Genomic DNA, 21,732 nt, shown 5'->3' with positions numbered 1-21,732 from the left:
TTCTTTTAGTACTGCGAGTGAAAAAACTAATGGTAACTGAGAGAAATAGTTTGGCATGTTGTTTTGCCTTATTTGCTGTCTCACTGCTTGCTGACCAACTCTCACAATACTCTATTTTTAAAGAGAAAAAAATTAAGTCTTTATTCTAGCAAATTGTCTTTGAAAGGCTTAATATAAGTAAACTGCCTTAAATTATGACTGTCCAGAATTTGGTATTAAAGAAGGGATATATCTTAAACAGAAATGCCCAGAGAGTTTGGTGGGCTATAGCCAACTGTACCAAGGAGTCAGGTGCCCAATTCTCATTCAGGCATTGCCAAGGCTGACGCTAGTGCGCTGGCACCGCTGGGTAAACAGGAGTCAGCTCTTCTTCTACAGTAAAAAGTTAGCGAACAATCTCAGCTAACACACTTCAGTGCAGCTCTATTTTCACCTAACATTCCTTGCTTTTTAAAAAACTGTCTTGTACAGGCATTGAGAGAGCATCCTTTAAGACAAACTTAATTCGGACCCACTGTTATCTATGTAAGGTGACTAGAAAACTTGTTTCTTTAATAGACCCTATGTTGGAAAAGTCATGTAGCCCAGGGTTACTGGCTGGACACAGACAACTGGTCAGAGGCAGGATAAAGCAACACCCTATCAAGGGACAAACGTATGCTGATGTCACACCATGACACTGTGGGAATGAGGTGAGTCACCTTCATCCTGAAGAAGGTGATGCTGGTCAGCAGATCCACAGTGGACTTCAGGTCCTGCAGTCTCTCACTGTTGCTGGCTGGAAAGTTCTCCTGGTTAAATAGGAAACAGAAATGGGTAACATTGCTGACTTCAAACCTCCAGTGTAGAAAGTAATAAAACAAGGTTATTGTGAAAAAAAATTAAGAGCAGGAGGTAGGTCATATAACAGTTAACAATATTCTAAAGTATTCTTAATTTAAAATTTTTGTTACATAACATTCTGAAAAATATAAGATTTAGAAATATTCTGCTATTCATCTTGGAAAGTCATATTCTTTTATTCATCCCCAGGGTACCATTTTCTTCAGAGGTGTAGCCAGTGATGAGCTGCCACATTCCAGTAAATAATCTCTTACCCACACTTAGACAAGAAACCCTAATTAAGTTCAGTGTCCCACACACAAAATCAAGATAAGAAGTGGGCCAGCAGGAGAGAGAGGGTGGGAAAAGTGGAAAATGAAGGGATTAAAATGATCAAATTCTTTATATCAGTGGATCAAACTGTTCAACATTAAAGAAAAAGAATTTTAAAGTACACTATATTATCTTTTTTACAGTGTTAATTCCTGCTTATAAAATATCTTTTTCAAAGAAGGGAGATCAATACATACTTAAATCTTTTTATCATTTTACAAAGATGGAATTTTCAAAAATTACTTTGAGTATGGCACAGGTGATAACATTTACTTTTTAACCACAAGGAAGCTTCTAAATGTGGAAAACAAGGTTGTCTCCCAAGATCTGTACTAGGATGAATTACAGACATGTCTCCCTACTGAGGCAGGCCACTTAAAAAACACAGGTAGGAAGAAGTCTGGAGGAGAAGCAAAATGCCATTATGAAAATACTTGAAAGAACAAAGGGTTTTAACCTTAAGAAAGTTATCTTATGAACTGATGATTGTTTTCACATAGGTTTTCTACAGTCATCAGAAAATCCCAAACTGACTTCTGGATATTTCTTATGACCTTGAGTGCGCTTAGTGCCTAAATGATGGCAAATAAGTTGTATTCAAGGCTCTTCTTTCCCGAACTAGCTTCCATGGTAGGCTTGCATGTGTGGTGATTGTCTTCTTAAGACTATGTTAATTTCAACAGGCAATTAGACCTTGATAAAATTCAGTTTGTAATTTCTAGAAATGTGCAATTATCTGTCTAGGCATCTATCTATCTATCTATCTATCTATCTATCTATCTATCTATCTATCATGTGTAATCTATTTATCCTTCATCTATTAACTCATCTATCCATATATTTATTATCCATCCGTCCATCCATCCATCCATCCATCCATCTATCCATCCATCCATCATCTCTCTGTCTATATGCCTATTCAGTCACCTACACGAATATCTGTCTGTCTATCTATCTATCCATCCATCCATCCATCCATCCATCCAACCATCAGTTTATCTATTCATCTATCTAACTATTTATCTATTCATCAGGAGGCCAATTAAAGTGACTGTAGCAGATGCATATATATCATTAAGAAAACATTCAAATAAACCATGGGTAAATATAAGGTATAAAAAAGCATCTGCAGTTATGACTATAGCATTTTGAAACTAAATTTTCAAAATGAGTTTGCAAAGTGAGCTTGGACCTTGTGTTCTCTTGATGAATCAGCTCATGGGCACTCCAGCAGATGGTTACTAAGAATTCCAAGACTGAGCTATACACACACAAAGTATTGTTATTGTTACAGTTTATCTGCATGCAGCATATGAGAAAACAAGGAATCTTTTGAGGATTGCTTCCACTGTGTCAGTCTCAAAATCAGCATGTTTACTTCTCCACCTCAGGATGGGTAATGATACATTATGGCGAGAAATCACCTAGAGCAAAGGCTGTGGTATACCTTAAGGGGAATTATGTTGTACCTACCCTGTACTTTGACAGGTCGATCCGTAGAGAGTTATGCAACTGGTCCAGTAGTTTTATGAATTTTTCCCTCTGTATCAAGAAAACACAAGACAGAGAGATGGAAATAAGCAATCAACCACCCCCAGTGCAATCCCCTCAGCTGCCCATAATAGTTACTGTCCCGTTCTACAGAGACCGAGGAGCACTGATGTCAACCACTGTTCAAGGTCACAGAACTGCACAACCACAGGATACAACCGTGGCCCTTTGACACCATCCTGTTCTTCAGGTAAGTCACTCTCTCTCTGTGAATGACAGGAGATGGTGCAGTTGTCCTACCAGAGTGTCTGGAGTTATTCTGAAGAGAAATGAATCGCCATTGTATCTATATATAATGACTCATATATAATGTCCTGCAGTGTACAAGCAGAAGAAAACACAGTTCACCCGTTTTAATCCTAAACAATACCCTGGGCTCCCAGAAAATTAATGACAGATTTAAAAATTTCTAACCATGGGAATGAAAGCAGCTTTTGTGTGTACGTAAAAACAAAACAAAAAAATTAAAAATACATTTTCCAATGGGAAGCAAGCATAGACTTAATAATCTAGAGACTGATTGCCTTTAAAGGATTTTATGATTTATCTCTGCAAATACTATAAAAATTGAGTCTCTACTTCTTGCTGCTGCCATTGGAGCTGTGTCAGTGTAGGACTGTGCTTTTCATAGAAGCATTTGCCTGGGGAGAGGACAGAGTTGTGTTAACAAATATAAGGTTGGAATCAGATGCATCTACTACAAAGAGGGGGGTGGGAAACAGCAAAGTTGCACACACACACACACACAGACTCTATAGGTGATGGCTTAGTTTTGTTTCCTGTTGATGTGACAAAATGGATATTTGACAAAACCTGTGTATGGAGGAAGGGTTGCAGGTGGCAGTTCATCACTGTAAGAAAGTCAAGGTAACATTTACTCTAAACAGCTGGCCTCACCCATAGTCAAGAGCAGCGAGTGTGCATGCTCAGCTTTCTTTCTCCTTTTTTTGTTTCATTTTATTTTCCGTAGCCCATAACCCGAATTTAAGGAATGGCGCTGCATGCTTTTATGCTGGGTCTTACCCCATCAGTTAATATAATCAAGATCCCCTCTCCCATCCATGTCTCCAGGCCAGCCCGATCTGGGCAACCCCTCTCTGACACTCCTTCCCAACTGATTCTACCTTGTATAAAATTGGCAATTGCAATAAAAACCACTGTGGGTAGTAGACACACTTCTGTCCTGGCTTTTAGTTCTGTTATAGACGTATAAAACAATGAGTGGGTGCAGGAATGAGAGGGAGCCAAGGTTTCTGTCTGCAGCAGTAGTCTATGAATATATAATTACGTTTTGAGGAGTATTGGCAAAACAGAAGATCTCCTTAATTTGGGAAATAGAAGATGTACAGGCATGTAACTCTTAAGTCTTTGAAGTTACTGATCTTAATGGAGTCACAGCTGAATAGCAACATATGTTGAAGAGTTTTGATGACTTTTCACTCAATTAAAAGTTCGGAATGTTCAGTGAATTGCCATCATCAGAATGACACATCAGTGAACAAAGGTTAAGCATCACCCTTGCTGTAACTTCTGCGGAGACAACATGGAAGCTGAAGACAGAAGTGTTGCCTTCCGGAAGGCTCCAGAAGTTTGTTAAGCAGGCTAAGATCACTTTGTCCAGCAAAGCTACTGTCTCAACCACATGTTCCAGGGGAGGGGAGGCAGCAAGCTATGTTGCTTTTTATTACTGCCCCGCTCTACTCCCATCCATCAAAATACAAAACAAAGATGAAAGAGTTGCTACAACACAAGAGTCCAGGGCCACAGTAAAGTTAATCACTCGGGTGACTATAAAAGTCAGTCCGATTCATGTCACATCTCTGGGAGCTGTGCCTGACCTTTCTGATTGGCACAAATCATCAAGACAGCTGACCTGACTGTTGAACTGTGCCTTGCCCTAAATCACTGATCCCATTCCACCCTGCAGGGCTGGCTGAGTTGGCTGCTGCCCAGCATCTAATTCTCCACTGCTTTTCTATAAGAGAATTTCATGTGGTGAATGTGCCTAGAAGGAAATGCTTACCCTCCCAGACTTCCTTAGAGGATGGCCATGTAGATAGCATAGTCTTGGACAATGAGGTGCACCAAGTTTATTAAGGAGGACGGACTTGGCTTTCTTTTGTCAATCAATTGCTGATTGAAAAGACCCCAGAAAGAATGTTTGGTGGGATCTGTTCGTGTTACTAGTGTTTGCTAAATAATTTGTTATTGAGCGCAGACTTCAGTCTTATTTTCATTTGTTCTGTGTGAATCTGAGGAAATTGACCAAATGCTAAGGCCTAGTTTATGCCTACAAGGTGAGAAGCTAAGAAAGTGGTTAGAATGTTAGAATTCCATCTCTCTCTCTCTCTCTCTCTCTCTCTCTCTGGTTGTGTATATCTACATTTGAGTACATGTGTGTGCAGGTATGTGTCGGGGCCAGGGGGCAATCTTGGGTGTCATTTCTCATTCCTCACCATCCACTATTAGTTTTTTGAGACAGGGTCTGGTATGCATCCAAGTGGATTGATTGGCTCACAAGAGCCCCGGGGATCCACTTGTTTCTTCCTCCTTAATGCTGAGGGTCTTAACTGTCTTTTTATTGCTGTGCTAAGACACTACCACCAAGGCAAATTATAGAGGAGTTTATGGGGGCAACAATTTCAGATCATCACGGTGGGGAGCGTGGTAGCAGGCAGACAGGCATGGTGACGTTGCAGTAGCTTAGAGCTTACATCTGAGACAACGATGAGGGAGGGAGGGAGGGGGAGGGGGGAGGAGGGAGGGGGAGGGGGGAGGAGGGAGGGAGGGAGGGAGGGAAAGAGAGAGAGAGAGAGAGAGAGAGAGAGAGAGAGAGAGAGAGAGAGAGAGAGAGAACTAACCTAGAATATTGTGTGGGTTTTTGAAGCTTCAAAGCCTGCCCCAAGTGACGCATCTCCTCCAACAAGACCAAACCTCCTCCTTCTTCCCACACGGTTCCACCAACTGCAGACCAAGTCTTCAAAACCATGAGTCCATGGGGACCATTCTCACTCAAACCGCCACCCGTGGGTTGCCAGCATGGGCCATCATCACACTTGACAAGCTGTATGGGATCTAGGATCAAACTCAGGTCCTCGGGTTTTCAAGGTAAGTGTTTGCACTTTATCAACAGAGCCATTGCCTCGGCCCCTGTCCCCACTTAAAAATTACACCCCTGAGCTGCACTACCCCAGGGTTTCTAGCCCTTAGACCTAGGTTATAGGCAGAAGGGTTTATTCAGCTAAGCTTGTGAACTCCCATCTTGTGGGAATGACCAGAATTCTGACTGAGGCGACTCTCCTATTTCTTTTACCCATATTGGTTTTCAGGGCTCTGCTGGAAATTTTCCATGCAGGGAAGAAAGAAAACTGGAAAGAAAAATCCGAAGGGCTTGTTGTCAGAGAATCCCAAATCACATCCACTGAAGCAAAATTAAAAGTGTTCTGTTGATTGAATTTTCAAAGAGATTCTTTAAACAGCGGGGACAGCTTGCGATGTAATTTTGTTTACCGTATTTTTGTTTAATGGGAGAGAGATTGCCTTTGAGACAGCAGAGGGGGCCTGCTATCTACATGACATGATGAGGAGTAAATAAAAGATGGGGTGATTAAAACAGGTTTTTCCCAAGTGTCACGGCACCACTATGGGAATGGTTACATTATTCAGCCCTTTATAGTAGGTAAGGGCCATACTTGTCTGGTAGGTAAATCATGAGAACAATACTACGCAGTATCATTTATCCAAACCTCAGGTTTAATTAGGTGATTAAAATACCAAGGTCATTGGACAGCAAGCTATCTGAGGAGACCTAGGAGTAGATGTGTTTGATGCTGGGGATTCTGTCACTGTGGTATGACAGGTTGGCTAAATAATGTATCAGTGTTTTGGACATGGTTACTTCTCAATAAAACTTTATTGATGAGCAGCAAAATTGTAATTTTTCTGTACATTTAATGTATCACAAGATCATAATTATATTTTGATTTTAAAAATAACTTTTAAAAGCATAGAAATCATTCTTAACTCACTGGCCACACAATACTAACGGGTGGGCTGGACGGGGCCTCATAAGCAGACATGGAAGGCTAATGGAGGGAGAGGAGGTGTCTACTTCATGAGTGTGTATTTAGAAAGGTCCCCTAGGCTTCTGGGGATGGTGGGAAGAAAAGTTCCTGTTAGGAGCGGTTATCAGCCTCCACACAGGCACAGCTTCTTCCTCCACTTCCCATCTTCTCACTGTTGTGGTCACAGTGTGGCTGCACCTAGACAGAAGCTGACGCTGCTCAAGTTTTGGGCTTTCACCTACCTCAGCACCTCTTGGAAGAACCCTGCCTATGTGCTCATGTGATCTCAGGCTTGTGAAAGAACGTCAGAAACAAGATAAAGAACATCCTGACATGGGCTGGCAATCATTTCATCCAGATCCATCAAAGCCAACAGCTCAGTGAGAAGGGAAATGTTTCTGTTAGACTATTTAAGGAATTTTAGTACTTTTTCTGTAATCTAATTTATATTTATATGTAAAAATATTCTGGGGATGTTTCTTCATTGCTTATTGATTTGAGGTTAATATTGATATTAATAATTTTTTTTGCAAAATTAACATATTTCATTAAGTTCCAAGTGTTTGTATGGTCCCTCATAGGGAAGCATGCGCAGTGTTGGCATGCCCTAGTCCATGCTATGAGACTCTTCTTATATGAATTTTCTTTGCATAGGGTTCTTTCTGCCTCTGGAGCTTCCTTTCTTGGAGCTTAGACACCTTGCAATTGTTTACTCTTTCTCTGCCACTTTGATATGTAAATATTAAAAAAACCCTTCCAGCTTTCTAATCCATGTATGTTTTTCCTAAAAATTCTGGAAGCCATCACTTTCTGTTGCAGTGCTCTGGGAGAGAATCACCTCTGTGTCCCAGCCTCCCTGAGCCAGGAGGAGCCTTTCGCAGAGTTAAGTAGATGAGCAACACTTGTTGAGACACACACACACACACACACACACACACACAGAGAGAGAGAGAGAGAGAGAGAGAGAGAGAGAGAGAGAGAGAGAGAGAGAGAGAGAGAGAGAGAGAGAGCGCAAACTGCAAGCTCAAAGCACTTCAACATGCTGGCCATAGCTCACTGGTTGGTCTGTCCTACCTTTAATAACCTCCACAGCGCTCTCTCTAGTACCAGCCTGTGAAAATCCTTGGGTAGTGACTGAAGCCTCTTCTCTCCTCTACTGAAATAGCCTTGACTAAAATCATCATTGTCTGTTCTTCACAGGCCACATTTTATTCTAACATCATCTGTGACATAAATGTAATAGATGTTCTTACCGAGCCTGGGAAAACCTATTAAAATATGTGTGGCCTTAGGAATGAATTGTGAAGATAAACTCCTCCCGGTTAGAATTTAAAAGTCATGATCTACGGTTTGATGTGAAAGAGTGAATGATCTTTTTTCCCCATGAAAAATATTTCAGGATTTTTGTCATGTAAAGAAATGATCAAATACTATGGAGCCAGAATCCACAGAAGAGTTCCTTGTGGTGTATAAGGCAGTGAGTGAAAATACCCAGTTCCCTTCCTTGGAGTTTGTGCTGCTAATGGTGCCTGCCATAAATGTTAATTTTACGACAAAATCCCTACTGAAAAATTTATGTTCTTCTTAAAGGGTATCCTGTAAAGCATGTAAGTTTTACAAACAAAAACTATATTGTGTCTCTCTACATCAATGATTTAGAAAATAATGAAGAAACAATGATGGGGCTGGAGAGATGGATCCATGGTTAAGGGCATCTGTAGCTTTTCTGGAGGGTTTGCTTCCCAGCATCCATGGCTGGTGGCTCACAACCACCTCGAACTGCAGCTCTAGGAGATCTGACATCCTCTTCTGCATCTCTGGGCACTGCATCCACACAATGTGCATTCTCTCTCTCTCTCTCTCTCTCTCTCTCTCTCTCTCTCTCTCTCTCTCTCTCCCTCCCTCCCTCCCTCCCTCCCTCCCTCCCTCCCTCCCTCTCTCTCTCTCCTCTTTGATTCTACTACAGCTCAGAGACTCAACACCAGTGCTTTTGCTCTCCAAGTCTTTCCCATCAAGTTTCCATAATGATCTTAGTTTCTGTCTATCTGTTGTATGTGTGCTGGCTACCTTAGTTGGAAAGGGGGCATGAGATATGCCCTGTGCCAGCCCACACCCATCCATTTGCTTCTTGGCTTATTTATGCAACTAGTCAGGTTACAGAGATGCTTGCTTTCCAGTCTCTTGTTATCAGCATGGCGATTTTGGAAAGATACGACAGGACAGACATTCCCCTGTCCCTTACATTCCTGATGTTATGAAAACTTGTCATTTCTCTTGCAAATCGAGGCATGTGGGATTATCATGGGAGTCCTTCAGAGGATATTGCAAACACACACTTTTCTGTTGAGTGCTTTTCTGCCTAAAGTTTCTAAGATGGTCCAAACCACAACCTCTGTCAGATGCTTCCAGTCAACCGCTTCCCTCTGTAGCATTCATTGTACAGTGGTCCTTCTCCATCAGAAAGCCCATCTCAACATGCCCTGCATATTAAACATACAGTCCAAACATCTTAGTGTCTGTAAAAGTCGCCCTGTGATCCTGTATCAATCTTCTAACCGCCTCTCTCTTAAGTGCCCATGTCTTACTGCTCTGCGGTAGATGGACTGCCTCATGCATACTTTGAAAAGATTTCTTTATTTTTAGATTATGCATACGTACATATACGTGTGTGTGTTTGTGTGTGGGTTGTGAATGCCGATACCTGAAGAGGCCAGAGACATTGGAATATCCTCGGAGCTGGAGTTACAGGTGGGTTTGACACACCCAAAATCTAACTCGTACTGGGCACCTAAGTTGGGTCCTCTGCTAGAGAACTGCCAAGCCATCTCTCCAGACCCTTATGTGCTCTGTCCAATTTATTTTGTATCTTCCGTTTTCCTTGTCTTTACTAAAACATCTCACTAAGTCTGTGGTTATTTTCCTGGTGCCTCTTGGGATTCTAGGCTACTACCCACCGTTGCCTTTTCAGGCTTCTAGCAATTCCCGATGAGCAAGCATCACTTGTTATTCTCTAGACTCTGAGCATTTGTAAACATTGCATAGACTTCTGTGAGACTTAGTACATCTGAGAGCAGTTTGTGTTTACTTTCCACATTTCCATGATTCTCTCATGAGAGTCTAAACCTCAGAGAGTAAAAATCAAAATATATCTTTCTTTCTAAACCTCAGAGAGTAAAAGTCAAAATGTATCTTTCTTTCCTTCCGGCTGCTGCCACAGTAGCTCACAGGACTCGCCAAATAAGCAGGAAGAGCAAGTAGGCAAGGCAGTGAACATGTGGGTGGGCTGGAGATGGGGTTGGTGGCAGAGAACTGCCTGGGGTGTGTGAGATGCTCGAGAAAGCTTTCTCTGGTTTTCTTTTCCTTTTTGTTTTATTTTTTTCCAAGACAGAATTTCTCTATGTAGCCCTGGCTGTCCTGGAACTAACTTCTATGTAGACTAGGCTGGTCTTGAGCTCAGAGATTCACTGCCTCTGCCTTAAAAATGTTGAAATCACAAAACCCAGTTTGAAGAAAACTTTTTTCAAATACATCATGTTTTGGAGGTTTGAAAAAATTGGGTTATACCTTTAAAAAGGTTAAAGGAGTGACTGCAAACTGTCACAATACTCTGAGTATCTACTTTAGTCGTCGGATGAATAACAACTCAGGACACCAAAGTGGAGGTAGGAGATAGTATAGCTGATATGTTTGGTTAGGAAACAGGATTATAGTCCACAGAGAGAGAAAAATACACAGCCACAGGCCTGATCACCAATTAATCAAGTTGTAGTTTGATCAAATGTTTCATTTTTTTCCTGCTTCTATCTTACAAGATGTTATTTGATTTACAAAATGAAGTTTGCTATAAGCATGTTGTTACTGAGACGTGAAATGTGCTGAAATCGATGTGTTTTCTTCTCTCTGGGCCAGTGTAAAGCAAGGGAGCCTGGCATCCAATTTTCCTCCAGGTGGCTTTTATGGAGGATGTTAATCATGTAACTACTTCTTCTCGGATGTGGAAAGGCTCTGTGTTCTGCAAGCCTGGCTTGTTCTCCACAGTGCACATGGGCAGAATAGAAGCAGGGCATTTCATAACACAGCATGGCTTACATTACAGACAAAGTCCCGAGACAACAGGTTCTGTTTCCAAGGTGACGCCTTTATTGCAAAAGTCTTCTCTGGTCTGGAGTTGCCCATCACAGAGTTTTCTTGAACTGGCTCCAGAATGTTTTTTAGTCCCAGTTCACACAAGAGTTGGTCTACCTAACAATAGTAGCTGACAGTGCATTGCCTATACTGTAGGTTAGCCAGGAGGAACAACCCTCTTGTATCCCATAGGATTCTACAATCTTCATGTTCTGCATACTAGATTATGGATTCTTAAATCTCAGCTGATCCTTACTTCAAATTCTGGAAGAATGTCAGAGTAGGACTAATTATCCTCACTGAGCAGGTGGAGAAACAGGTTTATATGACAGAAGGGACTTCGTAATAGCCATTATGGAACCTGTTATCCACAGACCAAAAGTTATTCTCTGTTACCTGTGTTATTTTTTATTTGTTTAAAATAGTGCTTGCTTCTTCCTTGAGGAATTTGTCCCACATGCTACATGCATGTACATACATACTACCTCTCATATGCAAAGAACAGAGCCCAAGTCCACCAGGAACCTGTGCATTTCTGCGTGCTGTTCTTCAGAAGTCTATGTGCCATTCTTTACTTGTTTTTTATGATATGACACAAACTCTCTACAGCAAGATAGGCCAACAAACGTATCCTCAGTGAACCTGACTGCAAATACTGGCGAGACTGGAAAGGCAGGGGTTGCTAACTGTGGTGTTCTAGGAAGGGCTATCTCCACTGAATTCTAGTCTTCTCTGTGAAAAAGAAAAGGGCCTAGGAATACATGCCCAAGAGTGTTATCGACCCTCACGGATGCTTCCCAGGTGCCCTGGCTAGACTCCTGCCATCTGCCCAGTGTCCTCCCCAGTCTGTCACCAACTCCATCCTCAAAGACACCAACTTGTGTCCACTCTGCTGATTTTGTGCCTGGAAAGCTCTGGAATCTGTCCATCTCTGCCACTGTTACCATATTTCCTTTCCACTTCGCCCACTAACAGTTTTATTTCTCACTAGAAGACATTGATAACAGACAAACCTCCGGGAACCTCTGGTGCTTTACTTTCCAATGCAGCCCTGATACCTTTGGGTGCTGCAGGTAGGCAGCTTTCAGTAGGTGCAGATATTCAAGGACCCCCCACTCTTTCTTTTAAGGGAGCACCAGTGAAAGCCGCCACACACAGATTAGCACGGGGACATACATTGCTTAACACAGTGAACCGCTGATCTGTAAACATGCCACACATCCTATAAAACCCCAGGGAACTCTTACAAAAATGTGTCTTCCACTAGTGCAAAACATTATCCCTGATGCAGAGATTCAATCAAGGAGGAGTCTGTCAGTCAAAGCTCTTCCATTAAAACTATTTCAAACAAACCTTCAGCCATGTGACATTAGACTAAGACACTCTCAAGGAGGCTCCTTGTTCCTCGGTCATAAGATTCTGGAACATTGTCTTCTTTGGTCAAATAGTCACATTTCCCTCCTAGGTACCCCCTAGAGCGTTCTTTTCATGTTAAGTTATGGGGACTCATTATATACTAGATATAATTTAATGGGGGTAGGATGGGAAGAAAGAGAATATCTAGGGTCCAAAGTCCCTTGGAAATCTAAGCCTACTTGAAAATTTCAAGTTCCAAAAATAATTATACTTACCCCAAAGTTGGTAGCAGCAAAGCGATCCGAGGCAGAAACCTGCACATTAGTGGAGACAGTTGTGTGAGCATAGAAGGCATTGATGTTCGCCAGCAGGGCGCTCATGACTGCAGGGACACCCGGGCACATGTACTTAGAAGACAGACATGAAAAGTGCCTGAAATGTTAAAAAAAAAAAAAAAAGCAAGACATACAGCGCTTTTAAAACGGAAGCTAATTCACGTGCCAGCCCATCTTCTCACGTCAGCATTAGTCATTTCTCAACTACTTCTCTAAGAAGAAGCAAAGGCTCCTACTGTCTCTGAGTGGAAGAGCTGACACGCTGAACAGTCTCTTTGAAATTTTGCACTCACACCTGTGAAGTAACTAGAAAGTGACTTCTTGTGGGGGTTAAGGGCAGTTTCTTTGAACTGTATGGGTGCTGCGTGCTCACCTCCAAGGTGCAGTTCCCAGCAAAGTCCAGAATGCTGGAGCTACAGCTGAGGGCACAGGGTCACCTTCCACTCCCCCAACCCTGTCTTTGATTATTTAAGAGCCTAAAATGGCACATTCTACCCAAGTGCTCATTTGATTCTGTCTGCCTCCCCCCCCAACACCACCCCATGGTGTTGCCTTCTATTTTGCCATAAGAGGCTCTACTTTCACTCACACTGGTCCCCTCTGTCAACTTCACCCCTGACTTGAGTGGTGCTTCTGAGGTTTCCCAGGCTTGAAGGGCCCCATCAGCAATTCTGTTTTCTAAGCATTTCGTTATAGAGAGGATTCAATTAGACAAACAACTGAGTTATGCCAGCCCTGTGCACAAAGGCTCTCAATCGAAACCTTGAATAATAGAATCATTAATAACACCAAGAGCATCAAGTGCTCTATTCTGTTTCTTCTCTCAAGGAAACTCGTCTTGTATGAACTCTATCAAAAGTCTGGCAAGCTGAAAGTGCAGCTCATGATAAATATGAAAGATAGAATACACACAGCAGGAAGACTCTTCGTATATAACTTGACCCCATTTGCTCGGGTATTTTAGTAATTTATCCTCCATCCAGGAGCCGCTGCATTCTGGGTTACTGGATGCCATCGTGGGCTGAATGACACAAGGGCATGTCGTGAGTGGCGACCCACAAAGCATGCCAGTGTCAGTCTGGAAAACTGTGGCCTTGCTCAGCTCACAGCTGGGTAGGATTTCTACCTCTTCTCTCGTGAGATGAGCAGATGAAAGTAGGTTAAAAGTTGTGGTCCTCCAGAATGAGAAGTGACCACATCCTAATGCAGTTTTGTGTTTTATGATGTCTGTCATTTAACTCTGGACATATAGATGTGTTTATGTTCTTATATGATTATTTCTGACCTTACTGAAATTAATTGCTACCCATCAAGAATACCACAAATGGGAACCAGTGATATGGCTGAGTGGGTAAGGGCATTTGGTGCCACACCTCACAAGCTTAACTCCATCCCCAGAATGTAAGTGGTAGAAGGAGAAAACTGACTCCTTCATGTTGCCCTTGGACCTCCACACAGAGCCTCTGTGGCTGGTACACACATAACTCCCACATGCTTATGCATACATACACATACACAGAAAGAATTTAAAAAAATTAAACATGTATACTACAGTGATGCAATAGTATGTAAACATTTCTTCCATCTCTTACTAGACTGCACCTCACAGATAGAGTTAATAACACATCTTGAAGTCACATAAGACTTAAGGCTTCTCTCCTTCTGTGTGCTCAGCCTATTTGTCTAACTTGTTTTTAAGAGAACAAAATAACAGTCAACCTTACTTGCTTCAGATTTTCCATGCAATCAACTTTTATAACCCAATTTAATGCATAGCTGTAATATTAATTTATCTGCTCTTCCATGCCCCTGACCTAGAACAATGCATTTGTACCATTTGCCGAAAACAGAAAACAGTGAGGTTGAAAACAATCTTCTAAAATGAATATCTTCCATAGCGTTTTTGGATGTTGGTTGATAAACAACAACATTTGTAATACTGTTTGCTATCTGGGTCACTTGGGGTTCTGTTGGAGTCAGTGACGTAATCCCTTGTAACACCGTTAAGGCTTTCAGTAAAGTGTCCCACTCCTTTCCAGTGTGACGCTTTGTGTGATGTTCAATAAAAGACACACACATACAAAAAGCCTTTGTGAGGGACAGAAATGCACAGACATATAGAAATGGACACAGACAATCACATAACACTTTTACAGACAGACACGTCTGAATTCACACAGACACAGTCACATAACAGATAGATACACCATAGAGGGACACATGGATGGACACAGATAAAGGAACAAGCCAGCCTTGAGGCAGGCACAGACTCAGACTCACACAGCAGACAGACGGAAGACAGAAACTCAGGGAACATGAAGTATAGAATTCAGGTCTGTACTTGCTCTTGCCTAAATGATACCAATGGGAGGGGCTTTTATTTCTTTCCTTAATGCAAAACTGATGCATTATTAGTGACTTGGAGTTAATCATTAATGCATTTAATCCACACAGAATACCACAAATGATATAAAAATTATTTCAAGAAGAAATTTTAAAACCTCAAAGTGTGGCCCTCTTGATTCCCCTTGTCCCTCAAAATTCATAAAATTCGATTTGTTAGACTCTAAGTATAGGTCAAGAATTGTGGAATATTAAATGTGTAAATACGACAATTTAGGAGATGATAAAAGAAAAATAGATACATCTAGGAAGAGGTAGAGACACAATATCACAGCCAACTGCCAAAATAAATGTCACCAAAACTCTGAAGCTGGAGGCGTGTCATTTTGAAATGGAGGGCATCACAAGAGCAACCTGGTTCTTGGTTTCAAAATAAGATACCCGGGCAGCAACACAGCCAGTCCATCAGGCAAGGCACTTGGCCAGCAAGCCTGATGACCTCAGTACAGTCCCCAGTACTCACATGGTAGAAGGAGAGAACCAACTCTGAGAAGTTACCACACACGCGTGGAAAGCACTCTTGCAATAAATGAATAAAATGTAGTAAAAATTAAAACAAACTCATACACCCAGTTTGCTCAGGCTTTATTTCTTTTAGCTGTGTCTTGCAGTGGGCTTGAGTGTATGACATCTTTGAGGAGACAGGATTAGGGTACAGAACACAGCCCCAAAGGTTCAGTCCAGAGACAGGGAAAAGAACATTAGAAGGGAGGGGCTTAGGCTGAGAGGCCAGGTGGTGATCAGGTGTCAGTATGTGAGGAGCTTGGTGTAACACACGTTTAGAAGATGGGTCTGACGTGTGCTCTGGCCGACAGCAGTGAGTCTACTTGCAGACCAGCATGGACCCAGATGGGAAAGCAACTGTGAGAAAAGGATGAAGCAGACACCCAGTGCCGTGGAACACTGAGGAAGAGCACGTCCACCACAGCCTGGAGAGGCTCAGCAAAGCCCTCTTGACATGAGGCAGGGCTAAGAGTATTGGTGACTAAGAGACACTCCAGCCACGCGAAGGGCTTGATCTCATTGAGAGAGAATGTGCTCAGGGGTGAAATGGTACAAAGCAAGAGACAATTGTGTGCAGTCAACTCCATCCCCCACTGGGAGAGAATTCCAGACCTGCGTGTCTAGGGGGTTACGTGGAGTTCTGCACCATATGTTAGGTCAGCTACATCTTCACTGGTCAGAGGACATTGTCAAATAGAACTCAGATTCTCACAGAGTAAATGCAAACTGCAAATTAAAAGCTCACCTCCAGCAGTTACGACTCTTCCACATGAAGGAGGAGCAGCAACAGATGGATATTTTTACGAGATAACTTCCGGTATAAGATTTTAGGAGGATGTGTTTAAGAGAGGGGAAGGAAGAAAAAGGGTCCAACAAGGAAGAAGTTACCTGAGCTCACCCAGGCTTTTCCTCTCTCTCTCTCTCTCTCTCTCTCTCTCTCTCTCTCTCTCTCTCTCTCTCAATCTGTGTGTGTGTGTGTGTGTGTGTGTGTGTGTGTGTGTGTGTGTGTGTGCAAGAGAGAATTATGCTGTAGTGAATGCAGCATGCAGGCCGACTTGATTACTTCATCACTGTGTGTAGTGCACAAATGGAAGATATCTCTCAGTGCATTGGCCTCACCTCCTGGGGCAGTCCTCCTCTCCTACTGTGGTTGTACACTGTGGCCACACCTGTGTGCCTGCAGCTCTTCTGTCCTTCTTGAGATTGTATTAGTACAGTGATTCCCCACACCCAGGGACAGACCAATGTTTTTTCTTAATGAAAACAAAGCAACAGGAGCCAAAGGCATGTGCACAGAGTTAAAAAAAAAAAAAAAAAAAAAAAAAAAAAGGACAAGCCGAGTGCTCAGTGACCTTGATAGGGCATTTGATCATTGTATCTATTACTTGAGGAGCATTTGCCTCTGGTATACATGGTGGTAATGTTGTAATGCTGAAGTGACGGCCACGCCCCATCATCGCTCTGCTGAGAGTGGTGCTTCGAATCATCCAGAACATTAGGCAAGAATTCATCTTGAAGAATTGACAGAGACATCTTATTCTCTGATTAATACTGAAATGAGGCAATTTATGGGGTATTACGGACACTAGCTAGAGGCACAGGAGTCACCCTCTAAATCTTCCAGAAGGCTCCCATAAGACCAGAACGAAAGTCAAATCTTACCAGCCCCAGAAAGCAGCAGTGCTAATCAAAGATGTTTATCACTAAGAAGAAGCAACTTTCCCTAACTTCAAGGCAGCTGGCTAAGAAACACCCAGTGGCCAACTGGTGTCTTCACTCTTAAGAATTAGACAGTCAACAGGAAGTGAGGCAACGTGTCTGACACCACTCACTGTGTATCCCGGCAAGAGAGACAGGCTTAGCTATTTCCCAGCAGGGCTGTCCATGGGACTCTGCTCCATGGTAACTGTCTCCTGAGGCAGAGAAGCCTTTTCCATTGACCACACCTACTCCCTCCGAAGGCATCAGAGAGGACACAACTCCTAAGCTGCAGTGTAGCTGTGTGATAGGGGTGGGCAATGGGGTGCGAAGCTCACTAGAGGGAAGGGTGAGAGAAGGCTGGGAAAAGGCAGACTCCGTAGACGAAGCCTAATATTGGATGTATTGCTTTTAGCAGGACAAAACAATTCACTGGTGATGGGAACTAAAGCCAGGTCCTGGGCAAGAGCAGCCCTTAGTGCTCTTACCCACTAAGTATCTTTCTCGCCACATTAAACTGGGAGGCCACTGGAGGCAAGAGCCATCCTAACTGCTGGGTTCTAATAGCTGTGGCCTAAATCTGTCCTCTATGAGGGAAGGTATTCCTATGAGGACATGTTTCCTATGAGTTGTGTGGTCCTATGAATTGAATGTGAAGAGGTGAGGTCTTTGAGGGGTGTTAAGATAGATTGTCCCAATAGTAGCTTTTAAGAAGTGTCCTAGAGAGATACTGCCATACTGAGAATGCTGTGAGAACACAGTTGAAAATTTTGTGAGAATACAGCAAAAACAAAGAAACAAGCAAACCCCAAAACAATAACAACAACAACAACAACAACAACAACAACAACAACAACAACAACAGAAAACAGTCTTCTATGAACCAAGAAAATGTTCCTCACAGGACAACCTTGATCTTGGACTTCACTGTCTTTCTAACTGTAGCAAATAAATTCCAGTTGTTGATAAGCTGTCCGGCTTATGACATTCTGTTATAGTACATTTAGAGACTCAAGACATCCTTCATAACTCCACACACCTAGATGCATAGGGGGCATCTACTGAACAAATGAATTGTGCATCCTAAAATGATGGGCCTGAATCTGACCTTGGCTTCTTGTTCTCTGCTCTGTCCTCTGTTGATGCAACAGTTCATTCCTCTTACAGACCCTGAAGAGAAGGTTGTGCATCAACGCAGAAGTCAATTGCCCAGTATTTTCTTTAGAAGGCATGAGTGTGGCTTTAGCAGCTGAAACAGACTAGGTGTAAGGTGAGCTAGAGATGAGCGGCACTGAGGTACAAGTCATTAGTCACAGCAAAAAGCCATGCCCCAAGTGCTTTGTCACATCTCATTTGGCATCCTCAACTCTCCTCTAGTTTAACAGAACTCCACATTCCAAGCACAGCTTTGGCTTCACTTTACAATGAAATGAAGACTAATTAAAAAGTTAAAATGTGTGTTAGCTTGACAGACATGACTTTCTGAGAGGCTGAGGGAGATGTCGCAGGTGGTAGTAATGTGCCCAACACACAAGTGTGAGGCTCTGAGTTTATATTTCCAGAAACTACATTACGTCAGGTGGGACAGCACACATCTGTAATTCTGGAACTGGGGAGGCGGAGCAGGCAGATGCCGTGAACTCATTGGCCAGCCAGCATAGACAATAGATGAGCTCTAGTTTCAGAGAGAAATTGTGTCTAAACATCCATGGTGGATAGTGACAGAGGAAGACCAATGGCCTCCACATGTGTGAGCACACATGCATACACATACATGGGCTAATACATACAATATATATGTATACATATGTTATATATATACATATATATACACACACATATAATCTCAACACATAGAATGAAATTCCATTTATGTTCTCAGAGAACATAACTAGAACATTATAAGGATAAAATTATATGCTCACACAAATGGGAACTACCAAGGCACACTAGCGTGATGAAAACAGCATTCGTGCCTGATCCCAAGAAGCTATACACACAGAGTAGTGTGCTTCCTGGACCGAGGGGACAGGCTTTGCTCTTACTGCTGTAAGTTGGAAAGGCCATTCTCACGTGCACTGATGACTGTACCTGCCACATGGCACAGAAGCTTCAAGCTGTTGGTTGTTTGCTTGTTTTGATATGAGAACTCTAAGCTCTGTTCCCCTGAATGCTCCAGAGAAAGGGGCACTGTTTTATTTAACACATGGGATGACAAAGTGTCCCTGACAGGAAGTGGCCTGTGGTAGAGGGGTTGTGTGTTTACAGTCAGCAGGATGTAGCATAAGGGACTGGCAAGCCGAGTCTTAAAGCTCAGGTTACTTACCAGCAGAATAGTCTGCTTCCTCTGAATTCTGAGAACTACTCAAGAGAGAACGCTAATGACACACTCAGACTCTGACTAATACACACCTCCCCTCACTTATCTATCTAGTCTATCCTCAAAAGAAACATGAATGCACCTAAGAGAAACCAATAAGTCTCCATTAGGAGGAAGAGAATGAAGCAATAGGGCGATTTCGCTAAGCATACAGTCTGTAAGTATCAACAGAAGCTTCTAGAAAAATTCAGAAGAATTAAACTGGTTTGTCCTTTTCCAAACTTTAAGTGTGTGTACTACACCAATGGGCTAAGCCTCCCTCCTTAAAGTATAATGTCCCAACTTTGTGATTAAAAAAAAACTTTCTAAAAAATAATTATTTTATATATTTTGGTGTTTCGCCTGCATGCCTGTATGTACACTATGTTCATGAAGGCCAGAAGAGGGTAGTAGATCCCTTGGAACTAGGGTTGTAGGCGGTTGTGAGCAACCATGTGGGTGCTGCGAAGCAGACCCAGGTCGTCTGGAACAGCAGCCAATGCTTTAAAAATTTTGAACCATCTACCCTGCATGAAGAGCATTTTTCCCTTGCCCTTTATGAGCCAGTAAGAACAAGGTGAGTATTTGAAGCATCCACCCAGCTTTGCATTTTGCATCACTGAAAGGCTAGCTTACCCTTGGCTTGCCAGCCTCTAGCCGTGGCTGACAGCTATAAGCCCATTTGTTTCAACTGCCATCTGGCAGCAGAGATTCAATCCACTGCTTCAGTCACAGTGGCCTGGCCTCTCCAGCACTGGGAATTGCACTACGGTGCATGATTTAAATGTCGTCACTGTCAAATTATTGTTGTTTGGCTCATCAAGATAAATGCTTAAACCCATAGGAGTAAATTTGTCCTAAAGGTTGTTATTTGTTGTACAGAGAAAAAGCATTTGAACAGCAAGGGTTGCTCAGCAGCCTCAAATTAGTTTTATTCATAATACTTGGTCTTCTAGATATAAGGTAACAGAATAACGATGAGACCGGATAGGCTGTGGTCAGACAGGAGGGTCCCCCTATCAGAGGTCTAGGGGAGGGGAATAGGGCAGGAGAGGGAGGGTGGGAACAGGAAGATACAAGTGAGGAGATAACAATCAGGATGTAAGATGAATAAATCATAGTAAATAAATAAACAAGAAAAATAAACAATTATCAAAAAAATTTTTTGAACCATCTCCAGCCCCTAATTTTGTAAGTTTTAAATATTAAGGGGACAGAATTATTAAGTAGTCATGAAACATTAAGTAGTTCTATGCGTCTTGTTTGCTTGCTTGGTCATCATGATTTGTTGGTTTATTTTCTGATATGTTATTTATGCATTTACTTTTGTGTCATAGAGCAAAGGTTTCAAAACAACAGGGAAATACTGACTCACTATTTCATACATGTAATTGTGAAGATAACTATATCCATAAACTGCCCTTTTCCAGCTGAGTTATCTTATTTTATTTTGCCAACAATCTATTGGAAATTAGCTTACAGAACTTGCATTTTGGAAGCATGTCTAAACCATCTCTGAAAAGTATTTTTAGCCTCTGACAACAAGTGCCAGTTTCTGAAAGTATATTTTCAAATTATTATAAGGGACCAATGTGGTATGCACTGCAATATTTCAATACAACTTACACAGTGAAGGGATCACATACATCAATTTAATTAAATTCATATTTTTTTCTTTTATTTGCTTCTGACAATTGAAAACCTCTGACACCCAGAGATAGGTCAGAAGAAAATGAGATTCAAAAACAATGTTGGTAGAAACCCCTACTGCTGGTTCCTTTTATTGCAAGTATTTATTGAGTTTCTAGCATGTACTCAGAATGTCAATCTCTACCATTTTATTTATAATTCAAGTCACCTCTAAGCTGCTCACTGTACTATATTTCTTAAATATAAGAATAGTTTTAAACTGTGCTGAGATATTGACACACAATTAAATACATGCATCAGTCTATAAAAGCAATTAATTACTAGCACCAATCACACATCAGTAATAAGAGTAAGCAAAGATACTGTAATTTAGGAGATACTAAGTTGTCAAGCAATAGATTTTTTTTTCTTCTGGCAAGGTAATGGCAAATATTGTATTGCCAAAGCAAAATCTGTCTGGGACATTGTTAATGAGGAAAAGTGGGACAATAGGCAACTCCTGATATATATATATATATATATATATATATAT

The 21,732-nt window shown here is 41.9% G+C and overlaps 1 protein-coding gene across 1 annotated transcript in view; it reads right to left on the bottom strand.

Annotated features, from left to right (window-relative positions):
* The window catches only part of UNC13C (unc-13 homolog C), a 435,075-nt gene that overhangs the window by 184,074 nt on the left and 229,269 nt on the right, over positions 1-21,732 (bottom strand). Inside the window, exons 13-15 of the mRNA XM_084752876.1 lie at positions 12,527-12,683; positions 2,629-2,697; positions 702-791 (exon numbers count right to left, since the gene is read on the bottom strand). Coding sequence (XP_084609002.1) covers positions 702-791; positions 2,629-2,697; positions 12,527-12,683 — 316 coding nt within the window. The remainder of the gene's footprint in view (positions 1-701; positions 792-2,628; positions 2,698-12,526; positions 12,684-21,732) is intronic.

This window comes from Acomys minous (genome assembly GCF_964271855.1).
Source record: "Acomys minous genome assembly, chromosome: 13".
Classification (NCBI taxonomy): Eukaryota; Metazoa; Chordata; class Mammalia; order Rodentia; family Muridae; genus Acomys; species Acomys minous.
This window is presented reverse-complemented; position numbering and strand designations above follow the sequence as displayed.